The sequence below is a fragment of the Miscanthus floridulus genome, chromosome 10 (assembly GCF_019320115.1).
Source record: "Miscanthus floridulus cultivar M001 chromosome 10, ASM1932011v1, whole genome shotgun sequence".
In the NCBI taxonomy this organism is placed as follows: Eukaryota; Viridiplantae; Streptophyta; class Magnoliopsida; order Poales; family Poaceae; genus Miscanthus; species Miscanthus floridulus.
The window spans coordinates 121034191-121046553 of record NC_089589.1 but is presented as its reverse complement, the minus strand read 5'-3'; the positions used below and the strand labels follow the sequence as shown (position 1 = coordinate 121046553).

At 44.7% G+C, this 12363-nt stretch overlaps 1 protein-coding gene across 1 annotated transcript; it reads right to left on the bottom strand.

The window, feature by feature from the left end:
* Positions 1-10190: 10190 nt before the first annotated feature.
* Positions 10191-11914, bottom strand: LOC136489456 (uncharacterized mitochondrial protein AtMg00810-like). Its single transcript, XM_066486084.1, has 3 exons — positions 11814-11914; positions 11502-11592; positions 10191-11306 (listed from the first exon to the last, which is right to left on the bottom strand). Exons 1-3 carry the CDS (start codon positions 11912-11914, stop codon positions 10191-10193), a joined length of 1308 nt encoding a protein of 435 aa, XP_066342181.1.
* Positions 11915-12363: the final 449 nt, after the last annotated feature.

Genomic DNA, 12363 nt, shown 5'->3' with positions numbered 1-12363 from the left:
CTAGAGAAGAGGGTTCTTCGTCTTGTGCTTATTGATGTGTCCCACAATGGACAAAACATTGCTGACTGTGTTGTATCTATGCTTACTGATTATGATTTGACTGAAAAGGTGTTTGTTATTACTTTAGACAATGCATCATCTAATATTTCTACCATGCATAAACTTAGACCTATGCTGTCTAAATATCTTGGTATTGAGGTTGTAGATGATCCTATTGAATCACAATCAGACAATGTATCATCCCTTACTACAGTTAATTCAATATTCTTGCATCAGCGTTGTGCATGTCATATTATCAATCTAATTGTTAAGGAGGCCCTTAAGGCTCTTAAGCCTTTGATTGAAACATTTAGAACTGCACTATCATTTTTAAACTCATCTAACCAGAGAATTGCTGCATATAAAAGTTACTGCATTGCCCCTGGTGTTAGGCCTAGAAAATTTTAGCTAGACATGGATGTAAGGTGGAATTCTACATATATGATGCTTAAACATTTGTTTCCTCGTAAGGTCCCATTCACTACTTTCATGCATGCTCATTATCCTAGGATTAAAGGTGGTCCATTGTTTTAACTGATGAATATTGGGCTATGGCAGAAAAAGTGCTTAAATTTTTGTATTGTTTTATGATTCTATGATTGCATTGTCTAATGTGTACTATCCTACATCTCCACTTATGATTCATTATCTTGTTAAGATTGCTATACACCTAAAGAATTATGCTAATGATAGTCACATCAGACCTATGGTTCAACCTATGATAGACAAATATAATAAATACTGGAGGGACATACCCTTGCTTTATTCTTTTGCATTCATCCTGGACCCTAGAGCTAAAATGAAATGTTTCAATAGAGTGCTTAGGAGGTTGGGTAACCTTGCTGGTACAGATTATACTACTTACTAGCTTGGCACTAGAGCTCGACTTACTGATGTTTACAATATGTATGAGGAGAAATATGGAGCTGTTAGGTTGAGGAGGAATGTCCCTCCTAACCTGTCTGGTAAGAAAATGTCTGCTTGGGATGAAATTGATGATGATGATGATGATGATGTTGGTGGTTCTGCTGGTGGTATGCATCCTCTAGCTGCTACTCTAAGCATGGCTAGAGAAACCTCTACAACTGCCCTGTTGCAGGCTGCAACCACTTCAGCTTCTAGTGCTTCTGAACTTGTTTCTTACTTGGACTGTGACACTGTGAACTAGTTAAATGGTGATTTTAACATCTTGAACTGGTGGCATCAGCACAAACTCATATATCCAGTGCTGTCAATCATGGCTAAAGACATTTTAACTGTTCCTGTATCTACCATGTCTTCATAATGTACTTTTAGTATGACTGGCAGGATCATCGAGGTGCGGTGGAGGAGGCTGAAGCCTGAGAAAGTGGAGATGCTGACCTGCATCAAAGATTGAGAGGCTGCTGAAGCAAGGCTGCAACACATGGTGGAGGACAAGGAACTTGAAGAAACATTTGAAGAACTTTATCTTGATTAGTGTCTTAGTGATCATTTATGTAATGGGACTGTAATATTCTGGACTCGTGAACTTTGACGTAAGGACAATGAACTTCTATGGAGCTGGGTTGTACTCTTTTTCCCTGTCTAGGGTTTCTCACAAAGGTGAGTTTTACCGAGACAAGTTTTTAATGAGGCAGCCATTGCACTAAAGTTATAGATAAATTGTTATTTTGTTATCTCTTCCTGTGTTTGTGTGATCTTGTGAGTTTCTATCATCTTAACATCCTGTGATAAGTTTATGTGAACTTCTAAGGTTGAATCTTTGATAACATCATGTGATCTTAACATTCTGGTCAATTTGAGGTGTTAGGCACTTATAGTGCCAGTGCCGGCACGGGCACTACGGGCTGCCGTGCCCACGGCACGCCTAAGTCGCGATAGTGCTGTGCTTAGGCCGCTAAGTCGGCACGGCGGCACTATCAGGCATGGCACGGCTAACATGCCGTGCCACGTAGTGTCGTGCTGCGTAGTACCATGCCTGTGCCGTGCCGAGCGGCCCGTTTGGCCAACTATATCCAACAGTGACTTTAACGCAAATAATATACACTGCCATTGGTAGGATCTCCTCAATCCTTTGATTGATTGTACGTTTACCACAGAATGAGAAAGTTGGTGACGAAATTATTGGTTGGGCAGTACTACTGTTAGGATAATAGGCAATTTCCATGTCATTTTAATTCCATAAATCAACAGCATGATGATGACATATAAACAATTATTAATCATTGTAATCATGATATCGATTATATCCATGGTGAAAATACATGCTAGATCATATATCATGTGAAACTTATAAAAATCTAAAGCATGTGAACTTGATTCATGAATAACAGAGAGAAACAGATGGCATGATATACATCTCATATCTGCAACAAGCATAAAGCTATATACGGAACAACAGAACTGTAAGAAGGAAACACATATGCAGAGCATATTTCTAGCATGAACAGACATAAGTATATTTCTAGCATGAACAGATATAAGATATGAAGCAAACTGATGAACTGATGAAACATGTAGAACATAAAACAGAAAGATGATGAAATAATCATACCCTCCCATCCGCGATTCTGAAGTTCCAGCAACGTCCCTTGACATGCCATAGAAGAAGAAGGTGTTTCCTCCTCCAGGAAGAAGATGGTGACGCCAGCGATCGGGAAGAAGACGACGTAGGCGTACGGAGACGGAGACTCTTCGGGCAGTCGCGTAGACGCTCCCCAAAAACCTAATTGCCGATCCCCCGAGCAAGGTCTCGAACGACAAGGGCTTCGGAGGCACCTGCCCTCTCGCTTCTCCGTGCGCGCAGAGTTACGAGATGAGGAAGGCCATCGAGCAACTGAATCATATCTCTGGATGATTACTCTCTCTTTAACTGGAGTTGGAAGATTAACAGGAAAAGCCGAGAGGTACCAGAGGAATGCGCCGGGAAGGGAAGATGGAGAGACTCCCGGAGATCAGGAGTCAGACTGGCTTCAAGTTGAAACTCTCGTGGTTAGTGGGTATTAAAAAGATAACACGCCACGCCACACACGCCCGCCTGCCTGCCTGCCTGCCTGCCTCGCCATGCCACGCCCCGCCCCGCGGCGGCGGCGGCGGCGCGCACGCGCGCGTGTGGTACGCCTTTGTCCGTTTCTCAACTTCTCAAATTAGACGGATCAATTCCAATCATTTAAGTTGAGTCAATGTCCTTTTAACTTCCAATCCGGTACAAATAGTAATACCCACAATTACAAGTCATAGAGTTATTGATTTATTAAATTTATAAATGGGCCTAGCCCATAATAAATCCAACAATCCCCACCAAACTCTAGGGTTTGTAACTGTATAGTTCCAGAATCATAATTCTTTGATATACCAGTGTTTCGATGGAGACTGTTAAGTTGAACATCCACCTAGAACAAGAGTTTCACTCAGTCACAACTGAACAATGGACTATGCCTTGAATTGGCAGTTTTGTGTGAGGTGAGATTCACTCAAGTCCTTTGCCGGTACTAGGTTGCAACAAGCATCCCCGCTGTTTGAAGCATATAAGTCACACTTCTATGCCTTTCATGAGTGTTTAGGGATAACCCAGGTCCCATAGACTGTGACCAGCAGTCTGACTCATATAGGTGTACTTCTCAAAAGATGTTCTGTAGGACAACATCTCATCTTTATAAGACTCTCGGAGTACATTAAGGTAAATACCATCCTGCCTTACAGAAGGAAAAAGATATACATCAGAGATAGGTTCGTAGGGAACTTTCCTCTCAATCTACTCATAGTTTGTTTCACCACTCTACTTCACGGGATCTCCGATCACATAGACCAGGTTACCACTACAGTAGAATTCATGTGGGTCTCATACCCATCTCTCTCGATGCACTTTCTATCACATTTCATGACAGTCCCTTAGTGAATTGATCTGCCAGATTATTCGACATGTGGACATAGTCCAACGTTATAACTCCGGAGGTTTTCAACTTTCTGATAGTCTTTAATCTTCTTTTAACATGCCTTGTGGACTTCATGTTATTCCTGGAGCTGTTGACCTTTGTAATCACAGTCTGGTTGTCACAGTTCATTGAGATAGCCGGTATCGGTTTTTCAACTACCGGTAAATCCAACAGGAAATCACGAAGCCACTCGGCTTCAGCTCCAGCAGTGTCCAATGCAGCGAGTTCTGCTTCCATTGTAGACTTCGTTAAGATAGTCTGCTTGCAAGACTTCCAGGAAACAGCGCCACCTCCAAGCAGAAACACATATCCGCTCGTGGCATGAAGCTCATCAGCATCAGAAATCCAATTGGCATCACAATAGCCTTCCAGTACTTTTGGATATCCAGTATACTGAATACCATAAGTCATAGTACCTTTCAGATAACGCAACACTCTCTCAAGAGCACGCCAGTGATCATCTCCCGGGTTTGACACAAACCGGCTCAGCTTACTCACAGCATATGAGATGTCAGGCCTTGTTGCACTCGCCAGGTACATGAGTGAGCCAATGATCTAGGAATATGTTAGTTGATCCCTTGCTATTCTTCGATTTTTCCTCAACAGCACGCTAGGATCATAAGGCGTGGGAGCAGGATCACAGTCACTAAAACCAAAGCGACTTAGTACCTTTTCCACATAGTGGGATTGTAACAGAGTTACCCCACCATCACCTTCTCTAATAAGCTTGATGTTTAAAATAACATTAGCTTCTCCCAAATCTTTCATTTCAAAATTGCTCGACAGAAGTTTCTTTACTTCCTCAATCACATTGAGATTTGATCCAAAGATCAGGATGTCATCAACATATAGGCACATCATAACAGCTTCACCCCCACCATATCGATAATACACACATGTGTCAGCTTCATTCACAGAGAAACCGGAAGATGTGAGAGTATTATCAAACCTTCCATGCCATTGCTTAGGTGCTTGTTTTAGGCCATATAATGATTTTAACAACCTGCACACCTTGTTCTCTTGACCATCCGCAATGAACCCTTCTGGCTGATCCATATAGATCTCCTCTTCTAACTCTCCATTTAGGAAAGCTGTCTTGACATCCATCTAATGAATGATAAGACCATAAGAGGCAGCCATGGCAATTAAGGTGCGAATTGTAGTCAATCGAGCAACTGGTGAATAGGTGTCAAAGAAATCTTCACCCTCTTTTTGGGTATATCCTTTGGCCACAAGCCTTGCCTTGTACCTCTCAATTGTACCATCAGGCCTAAGCTTTTTCTTGAAAATCCATTTGCAACCTATAGGTTGACAACCATAAGGACGGTCAACGACCTCCCAAGTTCCATTAGACATAATAGAATCCATCTCACTCCTTACTGCTTCCTTCCACAAGTCAGCATCAGGAGAAGAATATGCCTCTCTAATGGTGGTTGGTATGTCTTCCACAAGGTACACTAAATAGTCATCACCAAAGGATTTTGCAACCCTCTGTCTCTTGCTCTTTCGAGTGACTATAGTGTCATCCTCCTCAGGGATGTGCACATGAAAATCTTCAGCATGATCTGTTAGAATAGACAGTTCGTGTTCATGGGGAATTATAGTCTCATGACTTGTTTCACTAGGTGTATTTTTCATTGGAAATTCATTCTCAAAGAAAGTAGCATCTCTTGATTCCATGATTGTATCAACATACATGTCAGGAACTTCAGATTTTATAATTAAGAACCTATAACCAATGCTGTGAAAGGCATAGCCAAGGAAAATACAATCAACAGTTTTAGGCCCAAGTTTACGCTTTTTGTTGATTGGCACATTTACTTTAGCCAAGCAACCCCAAGTGCGCAAATATGAGAGATTTAATCTTCTCTTTTCCCATTCCTCAAATGGTGTGATTTCTTTGTTCTTTGTTGGGACTCTGTTCAGGACATGACATGCTGTCAAAATTGCCTCACCCCACCATTCCTTGGATAATCCCGCTGTACTCAACATGGAATTCACTAACTCTGTTAGAGTGCGGTTTTTCCTTTTAGCAATCCCATTGGATTGTGGTGAGAATGGCGGTGTCCTCTCATGAACAATACCATGTTCCACACAGAACTCATCGAAAACATTAGAGAAATATTCTCCACCTCGATCGGACCTTAACCGCTTTATTTTCCTCTCAAGTTGATTCTCAACTTCAGCTTTATAGGTCTTAAAATAATTAAACGCTTCATCTTTTGTTTTTAAGAGATACACATAGCAAAACCTGGTGGAGTCATCTATAAAAGTGATGAAGTATCTTTTACCGCCTTTAGTCAAAATTCCATTCATTTCGCACAAATCAGAATGGACAAGTTCTAGAGGTGCTAAATTCCTCGCCTCAGCAGCCTTGTGAGGCTTGCGGGGTTGTTTTGATTCAACACATACATGGCACTTAGACTTTTTGACCAAATTGAATTTAGGAATTAAATTTAGATTTGCTAACCGCATAAGACAGCCAAAACTTGCATGACAGAAACGTGAATGCCATAAATCCGACTCATCAGAAATATTAACATAATTCACCATTTTATTACACACATCATGCAGTGATAAGCGGAACAAACCTCCGCAATCATATCCTTTACCAACAAAGGAACCATGTTTCGACACAACACATTTATTCGACTCTAGAACAATTTTGTAGCCATCTCGACATAGCATAGATGCACTAACAAGATTCTTCTTGATGGAGGGCACATGCCGCACGCTCTTCAATGGCACCGTCTTTCCCGAAGTAAACTTCAGAATGACCGTACCAACACCAAGAACATGAGCACGCGACCCATTTCCCATCAACAAGGCGCCAGACCTCTCGACCTGGTAGGAAGAAAACAGAGAAACATCAGCACACACATGTATATTTGCACCACTATCCATCCACCACTCAGGTGAATTACATACTGAAAGAACAAATGGTAAAGAATTACCATACCCAGATGCTCCTTCTCCAGTATCAGTAGTGACAACATTTGCTGATTTCTTTTCCTGCTTGAACTTGCGCTCAGGGCACTCACTTGCCCAGTGCTGTTCACTGCCACAAACAAAGCAGCCTCCATCTCTCTTGTTGTTGTTCTTCTTTTTAAACTGTGCCGTTTGAACAGGCTTAGTTGTGTTCTCTTGCTTATTCTGGTTTTTCTTCTTCTTGTTAAACTTGCGAAATCCAGAGTTTCTCTTCTGCACCACATTAGCAGTAGAGGTCTCAACGCTCTTTCCATTGTCTTTTGCTCTCGCTCTCTCCTCAACATCAAGAGTACCAATGAGCTCTTCCACATTGAACTCCTGTCTCTTATGTTTGAGTGAGGTAGCAAAGTCCTTCCAAGAAGGTGGTAACTTGGCGATTATACCGCCAGCCACAAACTTGTCAGGTAAAACACATGGAAAGAGCTCAAGTTCCTTAGCTAGTGCCTGAATCTCATGAGCCTGTTCCACTACAGATCGGTTCTCAACCATCTTATAGTCATACAGCTGCTCCATGAGATACAGCTCGCTACCAGCATCGGTAACTCCAAACTTTCCAACAAGTGCATCCCACAGCTCTTTCCCTGTAGGAAGGATGATATAGCTTTTCTGGAATTTTGGATCAAGTGCGCTAATCACTGCACCTCGAAAGAGGTTGTCATCAGCCTTAAACTTAGCCTCATCCTCAGGAGACAAGTTAGCAGGTTTGCCCTCAAAGACATGATAACATGACATTGCAGTGAGCCACGATTCCATTTTAGCTTTCCAAACCAAGAAGTTTTTACCATCAAAAGGATCAGGCTTTAACACGGCAGCAAAACCTCTGACAGAAAAATGCCTAAAATTAGGTTTTTGGAATGTTAGGATAATAGGCAATTTCCATGTCATTTTAATTCCATAAATCAACAGCATGATGATGACATATAAACAATTATTAATCATTGTAATCATGATATCGATTATATCCATGGTGAAAATACATGCTAGATCATATATCATGTGAAACTTATAAAAATCTAAAGCATGTGAACTTGATTCATGAATAACAGAGAGAAACAGATGGCATGATATACATCTCATATCTGCAACAAGCATAAAGCTATATACGGAACAACAGAACTGTAAGAAGGAAACACATATGCAGAGCATATTTCTAGCATGAACAGACATAAGTATATTTCTAGCATGAATAGATATAAGATATGAAGCAAACTGATGAACTGATGAAACATGTAGAACATAAAACAGAAAGATGATGAAATAATCATACCCTCCCATCCGCGATTCTGAAGTTCCAGCAACGTCCCTTGACATGCCGTAGAAGAAGAAGGTGTTTCCTCCTCCAAGAAGAAGATGGTGACGCCAGCGATCGGGAAGAAGACGACGTAGGCGTACGGAGACGGAGACTCTTCGGGCAGTCGCGTAGACGCTCCCCAAAAACCTAATTGCCGATCCCCCGAGCAAGGTCTCGAACGACAAGGGCTTCGGAGGCACCTGCCCTCTCGCTTCTCCGTGCGCGCAGAGTTACGAGATGAGGAAGGCCATCGAGCAACTGAATCGTATCTCTGGATGATTACTCTCTCTTTAACTGGAGTTGGAAGATTGCCCCGCCCCGCCCCGCCCCGGCCCGAGCCCGTGCCCGGCCCGACCGGCGGCGGCGGCGGCGCGCGCGCGCGTGTGGCACGCCTTTGTCCGTTTCTCAACTTCTCAAATTAGACGGATCAATTCCAATCATTTAAGTTGAGTCAACGTCCTTTTAACTTCCAATCCGGTACAAATAGTAATACCCACAATTACAAGCCATAGAGTTATTGATTTATTAAATTTATAAATGGGCCTAGCCCATAATAAATCCAACAACTACTGAGTTGTCATATGTCAGGTTCCTTTAATAAATTGCAATAACCATATGACTCATCCATCGCTACTTTTATTTACGCAAATTAAGATTTGTCAATTTTCTTCAAGGCTGAAAGTGGCATTTTGTGTTTTCTAGAATGGAGCACAGATTGTTAGTGAACTGTCTTGCTAGTTTGATTAGGTTACCCTACTATTGATGGAAATGTTAGTGAAGACTAGGAATCACCAGCGTTGCAAAAGTTTACCAGGGACATTAATTCAGTAAACCTTACTATTTAGGATGCAGAATCCCAGGTATGTTAAGGATGGCATAACGGACTTGCTCATCCTCAAACCAAAAGTGGTACTCATAACGACACCGCCGCACAGTAGGTGAAGCAGATTTTTCAGTCATGACCCATGCATGCGGAACACATGACCTATTATGGTATAAGATTTGTACAGCCCTGAATCCCTGAAACGTATCGCATTCAAATGCGATACGTTTGCAACAAACCAGAGTATCACACTGAAACTACGGGACGAAAATGATTTTTTAATTTATTAGTACAGTCCATGACGCTGACAGCGAGCTGAGCTGTTATTGTCACCACTCACACACCACACCACACTGTCCTCTTTTTCCAAGAAAACAGGGCAGGCCTGGTGCAGAGTACAAACACACCATGAACAGCACAACACATCTGAAAATTTCCGAAAATCCAGTAGTTTCGGGGACATGTTTCTGAATACGCTTTGTAGAATGCTTTCCAAGTCTACATCTACACAATGACTTGCTCTGCATGTATTTACAATGGATGAAGTGCAGAAATCAGTTAGGAATCAAGGAAGGCTCTGCAATACAGAGTTTCGGTGTCAGTGGGCAAGGGTATGAACTGCCGATGCAAGTCGCTGTCTACGCAGTAGTTCTATCATAATACTCATCATCATAGTCCTTGTACCTTGGATCTCAATCGCTTTCGGTCTCTACAAGACTGAAAAGAACTGCACGGTTCAGTTCAGGCTAATTTGCCATTTCTTAGCTGTGTTTCTCTCTTTTATGTAAACTGTTTTAGGATAGCAAAGGGGTAGTGAGGCAGAGATTTTCAGTCATCTTCAGGGATACCGGCTGACCCATGCGGAACACATGACCCATTTTAGTGTATTTGTACAGCCCTGAATCCCTGATACGTATCACATTCGATTTGTGATTAGAACAAACAAATCAGAGTATCACACTGAATGTACAGGACGAAAATGATTGCAATTTTGTAGAAAGGTAGAGAGGTTTGGGAGAATCACCACACTGCCATTGTTGGGGGGTGCCTTCATATATATAGAGCCATGTACAAGTATAGTGCGTACAATACGCTAGCTATAAATAGACAGAACGCTAGCTGTACAATAAGCCTAATACCCGCCCGCAGTCGTAGCGGAAGGATCACGAATGCACAGACTGGTCCGAAAATCCGAGAACAACTGTATGGGGAGACCGTTGGTCATGATGTCGGTGAACTGGTGTGCCGAAGGGACATGGAGAACACGAACTTGTCCTAGAGCAACCTTCTCGTGGATGAAGTGGATGTCGATCTCGATATGCTTGGTACGACGATGATGGACGGGGTTGGTGGTCATATAGACAGCGCTGACATTGTCGCAGTAGACGATCGTCCCCAAGGGAACCGAGACGTGCAGCTCCTGGAGGAGTTGCCGCAGCCAGTAGCACTCGGCCACCACATGGGCCACAGCACGGTACTCTGCCTTGGCACTAGAGCAGGACACCGTAGTCTGGCGCTTGGAGAACCAGGACACCAGATTGTCGCTGAGGAACACGCAGAAGCCAGAGGTGGAGCGGCGTGTGTCGGGGCAAGCCACCCAGTCAGCGTTGGAGTAGGCGTTGAGCTGGCCAATGGGTCCAGTGCCCTGGTGAAGACCGGCGGAGAGGGAGCCCTTGATGTAGCGGAGAATGCACTTGATCAGAGTGAGGTGAGGCTTGCGGCGATCATGCATGAACAAGCACACCTGCTGAACAGCATATGCCAAAGCAGGCCGTGTCAAAGTGAGAAATTGGAGGGCACCTGCGAGACTCCGGTACTCAGAGGGGTCAGCCAACGGGGCGCCTGTGGTGGCGGATAGCTTGTTCCGCGCATCCACGGGTGTGGCAGTGAGATGGCATTCAGACATGCCCGCCCGTTGGAGAAGATCGACGGCATACTGATGCTGCGACAAGAACAGCCACGAGCTATCGCGCATCATAGAGATGCCGAGGAAGTGGTGAAGGTCGCCAAGATCCGTCATAGTGAACTCAGAGTGGAGGCGTGCCGTGATGAGCTGTACCAACTCACGGGACGACGCCATGAGAATGATGTCGTCGACGTAGAGGAGTAGGTATGCGACGCGATCTCTATCCTTGTAGACAAACAGAGATGCGTCGGACTTGGACACAGTGAAGCCCATGCTGCTGATGTAAGAGGTGAAGCGCTGGTTCCAAGCCCCAGGCGCCTGCTTGAGCCCATACAAGGACTTCTACAGGAGACAAACATAGTTAGGTTTGGCAGGGTCGACGAAGCCGGATAGCTGCTGGCAGTAGACAGTCTCCTCGAGGTGGCCATAGAGGAAGGCATTCTAAAGGTCCACCTGATGGATGGGCTAGGTACGCGAGGCAGCGATGCTGAGGACGACGCAGATCATCGCCGGTTTAACAACCCAACTAAATGTCACATCGTAGTCGACGCTGGCCTGCTGTGAGAAGTCGCGGACCACCCAATGCGCCTTGTGCTGGGCAAGGGAGCCATTGGAGTGGTACTTGTGCCTGAACAACCATTTTCCAGTGACCACATTGGCACCGGGCGGTCAAGGTACAAGGCGCCAGGTACTGTTGGCGATGAGAGCATTGCACTCCTCGGCCATCGCAGCGCGCCAGTTGGGATCAGCGAGGGCGTTGTGATAGTTTGCTGGAACTGGCAAGGCAATCATGGCAGAGAGGTTGATGCGCTCCACTAGACGCAGGCTGCCGGTCTGAGATCGTGTCACCGATCGTGAGGGAGGCGGTGGTGCGGTTGCACGTTCGGCGTCGGGGGCATTGGTGCTAGTGGCACCGTGGGCACTGGGTTGGTGGAGGAGGACAGCACCATTGCCGCTGGAGTCGGCGGTTTAGTCATCGATGGCGTGGGGTCTGGTTGAGGCCGTTGTTGGTAGGTGAGATCAAAGCGGCCCAACCTGTCCAGGCGTGGAGGATCAGGAGACCCGCTTGGCGGCGGTGCAATGATAGGGCCCCTATCCGTAGGTGCTGGGGCAACCGGTGGGACACGCCCGGGTGGGAGGAGCGAGCCAGTGTAGATGATCGTTGGATCCTAGAGATCTGGATGCTCATCCTTGCTGAGAGAGGGAGTAGTCATAGGTGTACACGGGTGCTCGACGCCTGAAGGTGACAGTGAAGAGAGACCATGCATCAAAAAATCCAGTGACGACGGCACAGAGGCCGCCAAGGCAGCCATAGCAAAGGAGAACACTGACTCATCGAAGATGACATGTCGAGACACTATGACATGATGAGTGGACATGTCTAGGCAGCAGTACCCCT

What these genes read in the sequence shown, in the direction of transcription:
- LOC136489456 (XM_066486084.1), bottom strand. Translation starts at nt 11,914, where the DNA reads ATGGTGCTGTCCTCCTCCACCAACCCAGTGCCCACGGTGCCACTAGCA. An exon ending in CACCGCCTCCCTCACGATCG is followed by an intron (nt 11,593 to 11,813) that starts GTGACACGATCT and finishes ATGGTTGTTCAG; the next exon opens with GCACAAGTACCACTCCAATG. An exon ending in AGGCCAGCGTCGACTACGAT is followed by an intron (nt 11,307 to 11,501) that starts GTGACATTTAGT and finishes TGTCTCCTGTAG; the next exon opens with AAGTCCTTGTATGGGCTCAA.